This window comes from Taudactylus pleione, unplaced genomic scaffold (genome assembly GCF_031769625.1).
Source record: "Taudactylus pleione unplaced genomic scaffold, aTauple2 ptg000190l, whole genome shotgun sequence".
NCBI classification, from domain to species: Eukaryota; Metazoa; Chordata; class Amphibia; order Anura; family Myobatrachidae; genus Taudactylus; species Taudactylus pleione.
The window spans coordinates 410,311-428,330 of record NW_028284592.1 but is presented as its reverse complement, the minus strand read 5'-3'; the positions used below and the strand labels follow the sequence as shown (position 1 = coordinate 428,330).

Below are 18,020 nucleotides of genomic sequence, written 5' to 3'. Positions count from 1 at the left end.
CCGCCCTTTACAAGCACCTGGGCAATATCATTAAGCTGATTTGAGCGACCACCATACTTTCTATATGTCGTTATGTAATTTAATTTATTGCTGATTGAAATCCCTCGCCAAAGAATCACATTAATATCTTAATTAGCCTTTTTGAGGTATTCAAAGAGCGCTCCGGGCAAAGGGACAAAGCAAATGATAGTCAGGTGCATAAATATTGAGACATTGACAGAATTTTCATATTTTGTCCTCTATTCACCAACACAATGGCTTTGAAATGAAACAAACAAGATGTGCTTTAACTGCAGACTTTTAGATTTAAATTGAGGGTAATTACATCCAAATCAGGTGAACTTTTGGCCCCTTAAAAAGTGGGAGGCACATATAGAAACCGTTGTAATTCCTACTCCGTTCACCTGATTTGGATGTAATTACCCTCAAATTAAATCTGAAAGTCTGCAGTTAAAGTGTGTGTGTGTGTGTGTGTGTATGTATGTATGTATGTATATATGTATGTATGTATATATGTATATATATATATATGTATATATATATATATATAATATAATTATTTATATTTATTATTAAACCTGACACAATACACAGAGTGGTGGTCTCAAGTATAATCCCAACTATGCATCCACTCTTTAAGAATAGCCTGTCATTGAGAAACACAAACCTTTTACCTACTGTAGCATTGCTCCTGTAAAAAAAGTACATATGTAATGAAACAAAGTACAGTAGATATGGATAAGAGGCCTTGCATTCCCACTTGTAGTCTGTAATGCTGCACTGTGGGTTATGTATCTAATCTAGATTCTTAGGGGGGAATTCAGGTGTTGTTTGGGTGCCTGTTAGTAATGGGCACCTGATGGAGCTATTCAATCACGCTTGTTGCATCCAAATGTTACCGGGGTTATCCTCTTAAAGTGGCGTGCAAAAAACTCTTTAATTCCCCCCCTTACTGCTTCATTGTGTGTCTGTGGTGGAGGTATTAGGGTAAGAATGAGTGTTCCAAAGAGCTGTTGTGCCAAATGTAATAACCTGCGAGTTGCAGCATGTTGCGATCTAGCCGCTAGATTTCAAGCAGCAATTTTTGTTTTTAAGGCAAAGTTGCTGCAATTCGCAACCCCGTAGTGATGACAAATGAGTCTTATCCTAAAATAGTTTAACAAGCTGTTCAATCTTTATTTAATTGAAACCAAATACCTGGTTTTTGTGATGTTGGGGAAAAAACAAAACAACATTTTCTTATTAAATAAAATAGGTGATCTATATAGTTTTAGGGGCTACTTTATTAAACACCCCTTTGGGTATGTCCCTCCTTTGCCCCAGAACAGCCCAAATTCTTGGTGGCATGGATTCAAGTTGCAATAAGCAATCCTTATAGATTCTGGTCCATGGTTATATAATCACACAGTTGCTGTTGGCTGCACTTTCATGCAGCAAATCTCCTTTTCCACCATATCCCAAAGGTGCTCTATTGGATTGTGATCACTGGAGAACACTGAACTCATTGGGCTCAATTCAATTGAACACAAATTAAATAGCGCCGGGAGGGAGCTCCTGGAGTTATTCAATTCAGCGCGATATTAGATCTGGTTGGCATTCTCCGATTAAACTTCCCGGCGCGATGCTGCTTCCGCAGCGCTAAGAGCCGAAAACAGCATCGCGTCAGTACTTTTTTTGGATCTCTGCTCGCACCCCTGGAGGGATGCGAGAAGAAATCCTTAACAGCGTGCTGAATTGAATATCTCCGGGAGCTTCATCCTCAGCGCTATTTAAATTTGTGTTCAATTGAATCGAGCCCCATGTCATGTTCCTGGAACCAGCTTGAGAGGACTTGTGCTTGTGACATGGCTTGTTATCCTGCTAGAATAAGCCTCATTAGAAGATAGACAGTGGGCATAAAGGGATGTATATAGGGCATGATTCAAATGTGGGTGCTATTTCGATGTTCACACAGTTGAGCGATTTTTTTTGGGACTGCGCATGCTTCTCAGCCGCAATGCGCGCACGTGATGATTGACATGCAATCAAATGCGCCCACGGTTTTGGTTGTAGTGAGCATCTATTCGCAAGTGATTGACAGACGGGCTGTTTCCTGGGCAGTAACGGAGTGAGGTCAAAAACGCGAAAATTCTAGGGGATCATCCGTTTCAGAGATACTGTAGTTGTCATACCTTGCACTAACAATATGCCATGGCCAAAGTCACCTAGATCACAATTGTTCCCCATTTTGATGTATGGTTTGAACTATAACTGAGCCTCTTGACCTTGTCTGCATGCTTTTATGATTGAGTTGCTGCCACATGATTATATATTTGTATTGATGTGCAGTTACCTAATAATAAAATGGCCACTGTGTATGTATTTGTTTGACAATGAATAAATAGAGCAATTTATTATAAAACGAATGAGAAATTAATGCAATCTAATTTTTTCAGGCTACATGCAATTGTTTTTTTGTGCACATAGTAGATGCAGCTAACTGATAGATGTAATATATATCATACCAACATTTGTTTTTACCTTTCCGGGAGTGGCCTGGAAAGGACTTTCAAGTTTGTATTGATGGGGCCGGGGCTGGAGTATTCACGTCATTAGGCCACGTCTCCTTGCGGACAAATCCTGCATATTTAAATAGGTGACGGGGCCAAATGACGCAATTATCATAAAATCGCGTCATTAGGCCCTGCCACTACGCCCGGACCTCAGATTTCCGGTAAGATTCTCCCCATTCATGCCCACTTCTCTAGGAAGCTGGCAGGATGCGGGAGAAGTGCCTACTCTTCCGGGGGTGCGGGGGCTAACCAAAAAATCGAGAGCCTCCTGCAGGTCCCAGGAGGGTATGTATGAGATATAGATATATACCGGTATATATATTTCCATTCTGAATCTGTTTCAAGTGTACATTCTAGTCACATGAACAACAGACCATACAACAAAGTAGTACTTAATCCATTGTCATTTAGAAATGTTTGCGCCAGCAGCTGTCAGTGATGGGCGCCTGATGGAGCAGTTCAGTTGTTGCTTTGTTTGGGTGCGATAGCTGCTGGAGCTGGCATTTCTGCTTGCAGTCTCCTGAGGTGGCAAGCAGAAATGTGAGATAAGTCTGTGGCTTCAATCAGCAGTTAGGGCACCCCAACAGGACTTGAGATGGGTTTAGCTGATTTATGCGGCTAAACCCAGTCTAATTTGGACGCAACAAGCACAACAATTAACGGGCTTCCAAAACAATTGAATTTCTATATTGGTCGCCCATTAATTTAATTGAATCGTCCCCTTTGTGTCCTTACAATTTAGTCTTATGATGAATTGTAATGATATGTGGCATTTCTAGCATTACATTCCATCTTAAATGTTACACAAAACATTAACTGAGTAATGCTCTAAACAATTTATATAGTTGTATTATCTTATTTATTTTTGTAAATCTCCCCCACCAAAAAAAATAAAAATAATAAATACATTTTGAATTTGTAGAACATCTGTATGTCTAGATGCTCTCATTTCCATGGAAAAAAAAGACAAGCAAATTACATGTTTTGCTATATGTGATAGTACTAGTTTATTGATGTGCCTTTGTTGCGTCTTACCTTGGCGGGAGCTGTCTCTGCTCCGCAGACTCTGGGGGCCACATCAGGAGGCCTGTTCTGCAAAATTCAGGAAGGTCATGCATTCACCCTTCTGCTCTCACATCAGAGGAGCAATGTTGTCTGCAGTAATGAGCTGGGTTATACCAACAAGGCAAGGAATTTTTATGCAGATGTTTATTAGTAATTTTAGTAGTGGGTCACAGTACTCCCAGTGAAGAGTGCAGTTTTGAGGAGCATTTTGTGTGGAGTGTGAGGGACATGAGGAATCTGGACGATAAGTGTGGTGTTGAGTAGTGTCTTAAGTCACAGTGGTAGTTATGCGAGAGGGTTTTTAGAGGTATGTAAGGTTATAAAGGACATGGAGTGTTTAGGCATTGTGTGGAGTCTTGGGTATTTTGGGGAGAAAGGGATGCTTTGAGTGGCACATGAGTGAAACTGAAAGGTATTTTGAATTGCATTTGGGATTTATTGTAAGGGAATATGGTGTTTTTTTGTATTTAAATACATTATTTAACTTACTACTGAGATTAAGGACACTCATTTTGAAGGCTAGAGCATACAAATTTACTTTCTATTAATACTTTATTTAGTATTCAAACATTTTAAATTTTAGTTTTCATTAAAAAAAATATGTAATATAACTTCTCCAGGTACAATCTCAATCAGTATAAAAAAATTATAACAAAGTCAAAAGTAAGTAGATACTTAGTTAAACACAGTTTAATAAGTGCATAGGTAAACATAAGCAATGCAGGCCAAAATATGGCATTGTCTGTATAAGAGGGTAAAACAACAATGTATGTACTGCAAAATTCACTAAAAGGAGCAAAGTACATCACAAGAACTTTGTCCTTTACGTGGCTGTTGGTGTCACTTAACCCTTTCCATGCATTTTTCGTTGCTTTGTATATACAGTTGCATGATAAATTAAGAATGGCAGCAGATTTAAACTAGGAAAACCACTATGACCTAGAGACTTTTTAGAGGAAGCACCAGGGAAATGGGTTGGTAGTACCTTACATACAGGACCACCAACTGTTTTTGTTGGATGCCAAGACTGGGTTTATATATAATTTATCTTTTATTTATTACAAGATTGACAAGACTATGGGGTCTATTTACTAAGTAGTGTTAGGAGACAGAGTGAAAAGTGATAAGAAAGTGATAAGGTGCCAGCCAAACAGCTCCCAACTGTCATTTTTCAAACACAGCCTGTGAGCTGATTGGCTGGCACCTTATCACTTTCTTATCACTTTTCACTCTGTCTCCCAACACTGCTTAGTAAATAGACCCAATAAAAGATAATGCAAATATATTGCCAAACAAGAAGTGGATGATAAAAAGCTAAGAAATAGGACAGGTAATATAGTATCCTTGATGAAGACACCAAGCCAAAATGCATGGGTTACCACTACAAACCTGATCCAGGCTGCAGTGCATTATCTCAGGAAGCTGCTTCACCTACAACTTGATGGAGCTTATCAGCCAAAATCTAGGCAACAGGACATGAGTAAAGGTCACAAAGTCCCACACAGGATCTAAACAGCAGCAGCTCCCTTGACTTTTGTATTGTAGGAAATTCCAAATACAGTAGTGCTGGTCCCATTCAGAGGCTCTAGCTGAAAGGGAACTGATATAAAGCAGTTAGAAATTTACCAGTGAAGGTAAACCCAGACACATAAAAGGCCATGAAATTCAGCTTTTGTTTTGGCATAGAGCACTAATACTGGTGCGGTGGTTTTAGATCGTGAATAGCTTGAATCAGATCAATCATTCGCCTGGTATTGTCAGGAGCTTGGTGACCTGGGACAAACACAACCTGCTCATGATGTTGAGCAATTGGCTAGAATTTTAGCAAAGGTTTTTTTTTATCAATTAGTTGGACCTATATTTAGAGCAGTAGGTTGGGTCCCAAGCCGATATTTGGATTACAATAATATTGGCTCATGTGGTTGCTAGGCCATCTGTTGCCCCTTCTGGTACAGTTTCACTTGCTATTGGCCCAATAGTTTTCCTTAAAACTTTTAAAGTAATTGACATAATTTAGTGAAATTTGACACAGCCCCACCTCATGTCTGTGTTATGTGCTGTTATGAACCGGTATTCAGCTGAACGTGTATTTATTGTCCTGACATAGTGAGAAAATTAGTTAACAAAGGTTTATCTTGGCACGTAACACACAGATACAGTGAATGTGGACGCCTCAGTACACAACACCACTGTCAGAAGCAGGAATACCTACTGACTAGCAGTGGCTGCTCCAGAGGTGGGGCTGCAGCACAGTCCAATATTCATATAGGGGAACCACACCAACTGCCATCCTCACTGGTTATATACTCACTGGCAGTTGGTGTGACCCCTATTTGAATTTTGCGCTGCGGACTAGTGTGGTGAACAGCTGGCCCTCACTACGCGCATGCATGAACAGCTGACCTGGATGCTAATGGCGAACACCTTCAACACTTGCTATGACCTCCTCATGGTTCTCTTACACCAAGGTATGTCTGTGTCACATTTCACTAAATTATGTCAATTACTTTAAAAGTTATATAAGGAAAACTTTGGGGCCTATAGAGAGTGAAACACCCTATATATTATAGTTTTTAAGTTTTGGAGACAGAGGGAGATGTAACAAACCTGAAGTGGAGAAGATGCTCATAGCAACCAATCAGCTTCTAGCTAGCATTTATCAAGTACATTCCAGAAAATGATAGGCTAAAGCGGCTTTGTTGCTATGGGCAACTTCTCCATTAGGCCACTTCTCCACTCTTTAGGTTCAACCGTCACTGCTGCTTATTTGGGTATTATGACTGCTTTCTCAGCAATGTTATAAATCTTACAAAAAGACACAAAAAGCCCTCAAAAGGCGCTAAGTAAATCTAAAAGAATCTGCAGCTGTGAGGAGGGTGTAAAGGGGTGTGATTCTCCAGAGAGTATTCTAAAAGCATATTGCAAAAATGCACATCGCTGGGAGATGATACAACAATTATGTGAATTGAGACTAGCAAGTATACTAAAAACTAAACAAATTTAATAAACATTCATAAAATAAATTGTTAATAACAACAAAATACAGATAATATAATCTGTATAGCAGAGTCCACCTGCACAAATTGCATGTAATTAGAATATTAGATCAAGAATGAAAATCATATACTGTTACCAGCATGGGAATGTCTACACCAGCTGAAGTCCAATTAGTTGATGGTGCCCTCCATAACAGAGGCAGTGGCGTATCTATAATGGGTGCAGTGTGTGCGGGGCATACGGGCCCCCGAGTCCAGGGGGGGCCACGCACCGCACACCCTGTACCCATATTATTTTAAACTTACCTGTCCGCGGTCCCGCTGCGGGTGTGAGCGCTGCTCAGAACACCGGAAAATGGGCATTGTGGTAATTTTTCCGGTGTTCTGCGCATGCGCAGTAGACTCCGGTCACACTCTAGTGCCCAGAGTTTACTGTGGATGCACAGAACGCCGGAAAATGGTCGCCGCTGCCATTTTCCCGGCGTTCTGCACATGCGCAGTAAAGTCTAGGCACACTTTAGTGCCCGGGGTCTAATAATGCTCCGGCAGCTTGCCAGCCGCATCAGTCGGCTGCCGGCCACCGGGGAGAGAGGAGGGGGCCCCGCACGGGGAGTGCACATGGGCCCCCTCCTCTCTTAAGACGCCCCTGAACAGAGGTCTCCTAGGAGGCTTGTATTGGACTTGTTCACTTTATGTGCAGAATAGGTGAAGTTCCGATAATTAAATTCCAGTGTTTCGATGTAGCGATGAGACCCAGTTCTCTGTGTTAACCACGCCGTGGCTGGATGTAGTAGCGATCATACACACTGCCCACCTGATATGGTAGATCCTCCTGCAGTCAGTAAGGAGAGTCAGATCATAGTCATGCAGTGAGTTGTGCTGAGACCACCGGCAGCGGCCAGCAGCTTGGAATAACAGCAGGGGTGTGCACTTGCTGGGCAGCAGTGAAGCCGCTGATGTCCGCTTTAAACAATAAGTAGTAAAGAGGTACTGGCAACGGACAGCATCGCTGGTGACAGCAAGGTAGTGCGGCTTGCAAATTGGTGGTGGAGTCTTTGTATAGAGGCAATTACCGGCTCTGCTGATAAATGGAAAAGATGATCCTATAGGTTTGAAGATCGAGGCAGTGGCTGACGCGTTTCCCCGTGGCTACTCCCACTGCTTCATCAGAGGCATATGCCGCTCTATCCTGGGGAATGTTTAAATAGGAAATTCATTATTACTATTGGTTACACCCCTGTCACTGTGTAACTATTTTCTCCCCGCAGGTCTCTTGAATAGATACAATTACAATCTAAACGGAAACATTAAAACAAAACATCTGTGATTGTGTCACTATATCCCAATGGACTGTTAAACAGCCTGGAGAGATTCTGCATACAGCCGCGCTGTTTAGGGGCCTCAGAGCCGCGCTGCTGAAGGCTTGAAAGCTGAGTACAGACAACAAACAGCGAACGGCAGTGTGTTCATCCAGCCGACATCCCACGGCTACAAAGGTATGAGCAGCGTGCGGCCGCAGCTGCCTAGCCGCTGCTGACATTCAGTACCCACCACAGTGTTACACATGGACCCTCTTGTGTTCATGTCAGGCGCTTGTTGGATTCACTAACATAACTCCCAAAATATGAGAATTTTATTCAAGACTATTGTTCACATCACAGGTACTTTTATACAGAGGAGCATGGATTACACTGAATCTCTGATATAGATATATTTTGGAATCATCAACTTTATGCATCTGAATGTGAATAGTTATATTATTTCACCTCTCCCCAGTGAAGTCCCTCCCTGCGGTGTCACCCGGTGCGAGGGGGGATACTGTGCACGGCGTGCAGAATAGGGGGGCGTGGCCACGCAGACAGTTGCATGGCCACGCAGACAGTTGCGTGGCCACGCGGACACTGTTTAGTGCAATACACCTACCAATTTAGATTATCTAGAGGTTCACACCTGTGTTCCACGGCTATTAAGTGTATGTATTTACAAACATACATGATTTGTTGCAGCTGAATTATTTGTGTTTTATATATACAGCTTATAGCGCTTGATTCATTTTTTAGTTTTGTTTATTTTTTAGTTTTGTTTTACTTTTTGAGTGCCAAATCTTTAGACAAATGGTTTTAGTTTTTGCCCTCTCTATGGTGTTGAGGGTCTTTGTGGCCTTTTGAGCTTCTTTGTGTGATAAGTCATTCAGGTTATGGTAGAGGTTTTTTTTTAGCAAATACCTGAAATTTAAACAGGAAATGCCAGTGGTTTCTAAAATTATGTTGGCGAACATTTGTGACCGATAGTTAATCTCTTAGGGTATTATAGATGATAGCAGATCTTGACACATCAATAGAGAGATTTTTTTTTTTTTTTTTTAAATGTGAGCCATCATCTCGGCAAGTAAATTTATCCTTATTTTTTATAATCTTGACAGACTATAATATCTCTTGAGTATTGCCCTGCTGACTGTTTTACTTTTAGCTCCATTATCTGGAGTTATATTTAAATGATCATGTATCTAGAGATCCATTTTAAAGAAAACCCCTGCAGCTTGTAGGCCTCCAAGATATCTGTAATATTACATTTTTGCTGTCCAGTAAATGATTCCAAAATGTGTTGTGATCTAGCACTGTTACTGATGAGACAAACATATTTATATGTACAATAATATCCCATATACACCCCATATTGTGTGGCATTATTTTACACCTACCAATATCTTACTTACCCAAGAGAATGAGTTAAATGCAAGGTTATGACATACAGTAGTTTAGCAGAGCGATAGGCAACGTGTGGCATTCAAGCTGTGTGCTCTGTCACAGTTTTGCTGTTAGGGCATGCTAAAATTATGGCAGGGCATGCTGGGATGTGCAGTTCCATAGCAGCTGGAATGCCACAAGTTGCCTACCCCTTTGTTAGCACAGTGCTTCTCGAATCCAGTCCTCGGGACACAGTGCATGTTTTCCAGGTCTCTTCACAGGGGAAGCAGTCGGGAAGCCGACTGCCTATATGCCGGCAGCCGGCTTCCCGACTGTCTTATCCCGGCAAGGGTGAAATGCCGGGCGTCTAGATGTAGACGCCCGCATTTCCCCGACGCCGGGAGACCGGCGCCCGGCATCACGATCGTAGTGATGCCGGGCGCCGCGAGTGGACAGCCGCAGGGGGGGGGGGGTTAGGTTTAGGGCTCCCGGGGGGGAATTAGGGTTAGGCTAGGGGGAGGGAGGGTTAGGGTTAGGCACCCCCGGGGGGGGACTTAGGGTTAGCCACCCCCCCGGGGGACTTAGGTTTAGGTAGCGGGGAAGGGGGTTGTTAGGGTTAGGCACTTGGGGGGGAAGTTAGGGTTAGGCACCCCTAAGGAGGGTTAGGGTTAGGGGGGGTTAGGTTAGGTTAGTGGATACTTGCCTATCCACGATCGGGATTTCCAGCGCTGTCGGGCTTCCGCTGAGTCGCACTCTGTTCCTGTGGGGCTGCCGCTGACGGGAATCGATCATACCCATTCCCTTCACAGGATCACACATGAAATCATTGAAACCACCTGTTGATCATTTAAAATGTCAATCAGTATACATCTGTGCTCCAGCAAGGAGATATGGAAAACATTCGCTGTTAGTGTGTCCCGAGGGCTGGATTTGGGAAGCACAGGGTTAGCAGACTGAGGGGTATTTTATGACTATCCTAGTTTATGGTTATGATTAGGGCATCTGTAAAAAGACAAAAGGATCCATTATTGACTACACTCGGAATGTATGAATACCTCTTGAATGTCAGTCAATGCTGTAACTGTTCTACATGGTGATTGTGTGCTTCATTTGTTTTTAATTTGTATTTCAGGTACATAATAGTGCAAACTGGCTTGTGAGGTAGTACAAGGTAGTGTCTGCAGTTTGAGATGAGCTTAGAGGTCTTCAGGGTGACTCATTTTTGTACGTTAGATCTGTGAGAAATGCAGTTGTCCATGTTTAATGTTTTTGTAAAAAAAAAAATATATTAAAAGAAACATTAACTATATGGTATTTGTCTTTTATATTGGTAAATGTAAGGTAATGCTGTGGTATCGCAATAGATCTATATTCATGTTGGTCTACATACATATTTCTTTTCCCTAATTCCTGAAATGAATGAGTCATAATTTTCATTTTTCTACTGGAAGCTGACTGGTCCCCCCGCTTCCCCCACCGCTCATTTCCTGACATACTTTCTTTGTGAGCGTGTAACCTGCAGATCCGAGAAAGGCTCTGACCTGATAGAAATCCTACAATTGTCGCCTGATCGGCCCGATAATTGTATGCTTTAAGTAACATTTCCATGTGCCTTTTGTAAAAGTAACTAAAGCGAAGTAAGGCATTACCATTGCAGTAGGTTGAATGTTTTAAATATTAATCTCAGCAGTTGTTTAATGTGCAGAAAATATTTGCAGATTTGTCACTTTATTTAGTAAGTTTCATTGTTAAGACCAAGGTTATTGACTAGTAAAAACTGCAGACTAGTTATCCAAATTCAACAATTATCACCTTTTTAAAACGGGTGGCGAACCTGATTTCTGCCAAGGGCCATTTTGATATATATAACATTATTTGCGTGCCCGCTGCAGGCCATGCCCCCTCCATGTGATGTCACACGGGGACGGGGCCACAATTGCTGGTGATTAAAGCAATGCCCGGAGCATCCTGAGGATGCTACGGGGAGCTGTAAAGGCAGCGGTGGACACTCCAGGTGGCACTGCTGCATTGATTCTGGCTGCAGTGTTCCATTCTAGGCACCCAGCTAGCCAGATGAGGCTAGCAGAAAAAAGCTCAGAGGGCCAGACCAAATTACTCTGGGGGGCCTTATATGGCCCCTGGGCCTGAGGGTCCCCATCCCTGTTTTAAAAGATAGAATTAATGTAGAGCTGCTGTTTTGCCTGTGCGCTACATATTCCTCAGTCAAATATTGTATTTTTTTGTTAGTCTATGCTGTTAGATGAATAGTCTGTTTTTAAAAAACATATTTCCATATTTCCTAAACCATATTTAACAGCGTTTATATAAAGGGAAGAGGAACAGGAAGGCCCAGTCTGACACACAACAAAGAATTTGCACTGTAATTGTTATTGTACAGTTCAAACGTGCAAAATATTGCTTCCTGCAAATGGTTCACAATGGTGCAAAATAGTATAAAAAAGAAACAGTGAAGTCTTTTTTTGTTAAATTATGTTTATTTGTGGATAAATTTCGTCAGTAAAAAAAAAACAACTTGCAAATTGTAGCAAAACTGTTTTTGTTTATACAATTGGATGGTTAGAATTACACATATATACTAGCTATTGCCTATATATGCTGTGAGAAGGGAGATAGAGATACACATGCACACACATATATATTTTCTATTATATGTTGGTCTTAAATTATGTTTCCACAGTCCCAGGCACCTAAAGCTCTTTGTGGAAGCTTCAGGGACATCATGCCACCTCACCAGCCTATAGGTCACCTGTGCCCAAGTCGTATTCTGCATCCTACTAACTGCCTGTAATATATTCCATACAATCCCCAAACGAGACTTTCTTTTCTGAAGTGTAATGTAGTTTAAGAGGACTGCACCATCTACCTCCTCAACTAATGCGGCAGGAGTCGACTAATGTGCGATGTGTGGGTGCTCGTGTAAGTACGTTAATATGCGAGTACACATGTGTCAATACGCGAGTACACTCTGCACATTAGTTCATTCCAGCTGCTTCTGTTGAGGTGGATGGAGGGGTGGTCCTCTTACCCTTCATTACATATCAGAAGAGACAAAAGTGGATGGAGCTTGGATGGAATAGATGAGTGAGAGACCTTTGCGTAGAGTCTATTTGGAGAGAGAGGCAGTGGACTACTGCTGGTCAGTTGTGGGGTCTTATGGCTGATTGGTGTATTTATGCATACACAACGATCATTCATAACATTTAGACTACCTGCCTAATGTTGTTTAGTTTCCCTTCATTCTTCCAAAACAGCTTGACCCACAGAGGCAAGAATTCCACAAGACCTTTGAAGGTGTCCTGTGGTATCTGGCACCAACACCTTAGCAGCAGATCCTTTAAATCATGCAAGTTGCATGGTGTGGCCTTCATGGCTCGGACTTGTTGATCAAGCACATCCCACAGATGCTCGATCAGATTGAAATCTGGGACATTTGGAGGCCAAGTTAACACTTTCAAACCTTTCATATTCCTCAAATCATTCCTGAGCAATTTTTGCATTATAGCAGGATGCATTATCCTGCTTAAAGAGGCCACTGCCATCAGGGAATACTGTTGGCATGAAGGAGTATGCTTGGTCTGCAACAATGATTAGGCAGGTGGTACGTGTCAAAGTAACATCCACATGAATGTCAGGTTCCAAGGTTTTCCAGCAGAACATTGCCCGGAGCATCACACTGCTTTTACCGGCTTGTTTTTCTTCCTATAGTGCATACTGGTGGCGTCTCTTCCCCTCGTAAACTACTCGCAAATTCCTGGATATCCACATGATGTAAAAGAAAACTTGATTCATCAGATCAGACCACCTTCTTCCATTGCTCCATGGTCCAGTTCTCAAGCTCACGGGTCCATTGTAGGACAAGGGTCAACATTGGCACTTTACCCGGTCTGCGGCTAAGCAGCCCTATACGCAGCAAGCTGCAATGCACTCTGTGTTCTGACATCTTTCAATCATGGCCAGCATTAATTTTTTCAGCAATTTGTGTTACAGTAGCTCTTCTGTGAGATAGGATCGTACAACCCACAAGAGTTGCCATTTTGGAGATTTTCTGACCCAGTCGTCTAGACATCACAATTTTGGCCCTTTTCAAATCCTTACTATTGCCCATTTTTGCTGCTTCCAACACATCAACTTCAAGAACAGTATATTTACATTTTGCTTAATATATTGCACCCCTTCACAGGTGCCATTGTAAAAAGATAATCAAAGTTATTCACTTCACCTGTCAGTGGTTTTAATATTATGGCTGATCAGTACATGCCCAAGACTGCCCACTGTGTTCCGCTCCGGTATCCAGTAGCCATTTACGGGCGTTGCACTCAGATCCAGTTTTTTGTCTGCTGGTCCACTTTGAGTACATGTTAATAACTGCCGCCCTGGAACAATTTAACAGAGCAACCATATTGCTAATGCTCATGCCACTGCTGCGAGTGCCAAACAATCATTCGTTAGTCTCTGCATACCTTTGCCTTTCTGCTCTTATACAGATTCAGACATCCTACATCAACATTAAATATAATTTAACCACTCAGTATATGTATTTGTATTTTCACAGAGGAGAGCACAGTTGAATACTGAAGGGCAAAATTTTAATAATGTCAAGTGCCCTTCAGACTACCTATATGCCCCTCCAATATCACTCAGATCCCCCATCCCCACACACACAAACACACACAGACACATGCCTGTCCCAGTTCCATGCCTTTCAGTGTCAAGAGCAAGAGGATTTCCTGGACCCAGTTAGAGGGGGCGTTCAGAAGTCGCTGTAGCAGCTCTAGTTTGACCTTCCTGTTAGCAGTTGCAGATTGAGCTCCTGTTTCCTTGGCACAATGACTTCTCCATGAAGCACATTACATCATGATGGGTCTGGCAATTGGCAATCCCGCAGTCCAGTTGCTGGGGACAACCAGGGTGCAGCAGAAGTGTTGTCTCCTGAAGGGATGCAGGGTCTGGCCATTAACTGCAGCTCAACTAGTACCCTGTGGTGGGGCCAGAAATGGGGCCAGAAATATTTGCATTGGATGGAGAGGCAGAAGGCTGAGTCCTGGGGGAGGTGTACGTCCCAGGTCGTAGCCTGTCCCAACAAAATCCACGGAAGCTGGCATTTGCAGTAGTGGAATTGCTGAATGTCCAGAGCCTGTGGAAAAGGACAGGACACATTTTTACATTCACAAAATGGGCAGGATGTGAGACCCTTCTATAACAGCCTGCTGGGATCGCTGTTATTCTCACCTTCATCATTTGATGCTAACTGCATCTCTTCCATCATCTGAAACTAGTCAACAGGATTCCCCCGTTTTATTTGATGGTCATTTTGCAATCCATTAAACCATTTCAAGTCTGCTGAATGCTAATAAAGACCTCGGTTCTCTGTCAAGATAGAGCTTTTGGCATTGCTGAATCCTTTTTGTGCTGTCCATATCTACTGTAGCACCTCTGCATTCCCATTGACCTTCACAGTACAAAGCATGTGGTTGGATTTGAGGTTGTCAGGTCTACATGTATCAGCTTGCACATGAATTTACCTACTATCCCACCCACCTGTCATATGCATTCTATAGCTTTTATATATGTGTTTGGATAGATCTATAAAAGGAAGAGGAGTGCACATTTTAACAAAGATGCTGGTTGGGGTGCTGTTCTGGTAAAAGGAACTTTTATTTTTCTTTGTTAGGCTATTTGTGTACCCCTGATGTTGTTGTCCTTTACCTTCCTATAGTAATTAGCTGTGTCTATATGGACAGCATAGACTCCTTTGGGCTTGACTGTACTCTTTCATTCTGGAATGTTTTCCTCAGGCTAAAGGATTCTTGTTGTTGGCGTGGGTCACCAAACCTGGTTTATGTGTGTATTCTATGTGCAGCCACATCTGATTTGCTTAAGTTTGCTTAAACCTTATGACTCCTAAGTTCCCTATGTGACTATATATACTAGTACGTGTGCCTTTTTGTAGTGACAATTTTATATGGCTAATGTTTCATGTTACTGTTCTATTCCATTGTGTGTATTGATGTGCAATTACTTCAGTGGCCCAGGGGTGAAAGATAGCAATTTTAAAACTGTCTGCTTCCCTCCAGTTAAATCTAATACTGTGATACACAGTCCAAGCAATATAATCATTTCTCCTTGCACTTACTGAGGTTACTTGAGCCACCAATACCACCTTTCTGCTAGACACATGCCCTAAGAAGCTAAGGTTTATGTTTTGGCAATCAGACACACCTGTAAACCTAGATATATTTAATGTAACCATACAGTCAGTACCTTCAGTTTTATATTTTGTCAGTTGCAAGATGGAGTTTAAAATATCCTTAAACTGGGAATGTTGGAATATATTAGACATATTTAACACTCACTTTGTCCAAGTGGAGGAATCAGGAAAATTGTGTAGTTAAAAGCTGAGGGCTGCCCCATAGTGAAGTGTTGGGTGGAGGAGAATGGGTTGTGGACATATATAGGGACATGGGTGCCCTCAAGTGGGTTGCATAGTATGGGGCAGTAAATAACTTTTACTCTAGATAGTACAATTGTATATCTCTGAAAACTAGTGTCCCTCTCCCCTCCCCCCACCTGTTACTCTAGGTCACAGATTCTCAAACTCTGTCCTTAGGACCTCAAACAGTGCATGTTTTCCAGGTCTCCTCACAGAATCACAAGTGAAATATTTAGCCTATGGATCTTTTAAAATGTGTCCGTGAGTAATGAATACACCTGTGCACCTGCTGGGTGACCTGGAAAATGTGACCTGTGTGGGGTCCCGAGGAGCGAGTTGAGAACCACTGGTCTAAGATAGTACAATTGTATATTTGTAAGAACTATTCATCCCCCCCATCTGCCTCTGTTACATATAATGGGTAAGAATGCTAATAATATGTCAGTAAATTTACCTGTATCCTCCTCCAGGACTTGTTGGTAAAAGCAACTCTAGCTACTGCCTTAAGAAAGGTCCAGCATATGACTGGTGTTCCCAATTAGAGTTATTGAATTGGCAGTATGTACATTTATATATAAATGGGTCTTACGTCTATAAGAATTGCAACCTCCAAATTTTAAGTGAAGCGGAAGAGACAGCGGAAAGCATGGACGAGAAAGATGAATGATCTGATCAGGCCATAGATACTTTTTTGTATCACGGTGCCCTAGAGTATCAGCATTGGTTTCACGGCACCCTTAAGCCAAACGTTTGTTATTGAGTTATTTCACAAAAAATATAGTAAAGTGAAGTAAATTGTGCTTACCTGTCATCCTTAGGCTCAGTTATGTGGTGGAGGACAGGTTTGTGCTTCTGTTTGTCCACATATTTACATTACATATACCATAAATAATTTGATTTGGTGCTGGACCACCAACCTGAGCCACCCCTGCAAGTGTCCAGAGGCACCCCAGGGTGCCACGGCGCACAGTTTGGGAACCACTGCCATAGACTATCTATTTCCCATGTAATGGTAAACCGTTTATGGGTAGCCATTGCAAAGTAGCAAACATCTGTTTGAAAGTAAATGTATTTTCTTCTTCGCATGACTATGTTCAAAACAAGTATTCGGCAAAATAAATGTTGACTTTTTCTTTTTTTCTTTTTTAATATTAGCTTGAAGACGGCCATACCCTTTTTGACTACAACGTTGGATTGAATGACATTGTCCAACTCCTAATCCGTTCGCAGTCTGATGATGCTGTTCCTTCCATGAAGAAAAAGGATGCAGATGGGAAAGCCCACCCAAATTCTGCACATAAGCACAAATTGCGAGTCAGCACTCCTTCCATTCAACCATCTACTTCCGCCCGAGCCTTCCTCATTGATCCAGGCATTGGAATTTACAAGGTTGGTGTTAAAATGTATTAAGTCTGTTGGTATATATCATTTTGCCACATTATTAGTGATCACACTAGGATTGTATTTGGGAAGTGTGCTGTTTGCTGAAACGGGCACATTATAGTTTTGAAGGACAAAGTTTTAGATGTTCATGTCTCTAACGCAGTAATATATGTTTCTAGTATTATATTTAATCTTTAAATTCTTCCATTCAACTTTTCCTTAAGTTGAGTACACACCTGAGCGACCGGCAATCGTGCCAATGTTCTGGGCGATTTGCCTTAACCCTGGACTTCATGTGATTGCCTGTACGTACTTAAAAGATTTAATGAATGACAGAACGATCACTGTTTCTTCTTTCATTAATATGTACAGCCTTGCATGCGATATCGTGTGATAGGCCGTGCTGCACAGCCTATCACACAATGTCACATGCAACCACTGGAGCACGCAAATCAGGCAATACACTCTGCACGATATGTCCAATTTGTCGTTCCGATGTGGCCTGGCCGATATTGTGCAGGCGTGTACCTGGCTTTAGTGTGCTTTTTCATTAATTACTATCTGTTTGTATTTTTACCCATAGCACGGTATCCGTTAAGCAAAATGTTTGTATTTGAAGCAATTTTCCTTTTACTAGGAAATATAAGAATTAGAAACAACAGCAGAATTGAACACTAAATAGGCTCTGATTGAAAGGTAATATAATATACGGGGGTCTATTCATGAAGATGTGCATATAGAATTGTTACTTATCACAATAGATCGTATCACTTCAATGCAATCTCTAGTTTTGATAAATAGCAATTCATGTACACTTACCTGTTTAGCGAAGCGGTATATCCAGGTTCTGCGATCCGGTCTTCTCTTCTTCTTCTCGGTCTCTTCT

General features: G+C 41.9%; 1 protein-coding gene across 1 annotated transcript in view; it reads left to right on the top strand.

Moving 5' to 3' along the window:
- Positions 1-18,020, top strand: part of UHRF2 (ubiquitin like with PHD and ring finger domains 2) — a 110,231-nt gene that overhangs the window by 25,799 nt on the left and 66,412 nt on the right. The window contains exon 2 of the mRNA XM_088476578.1: positions 16,907-17,140. Within this exon, the coding sequence (XP_088332704.1) occupies positions 16,907-17,140 (234 nt within the window). The remainder of the gene's footprint in view (positions 1-16,906; positions 17,141-18,020) is intronic.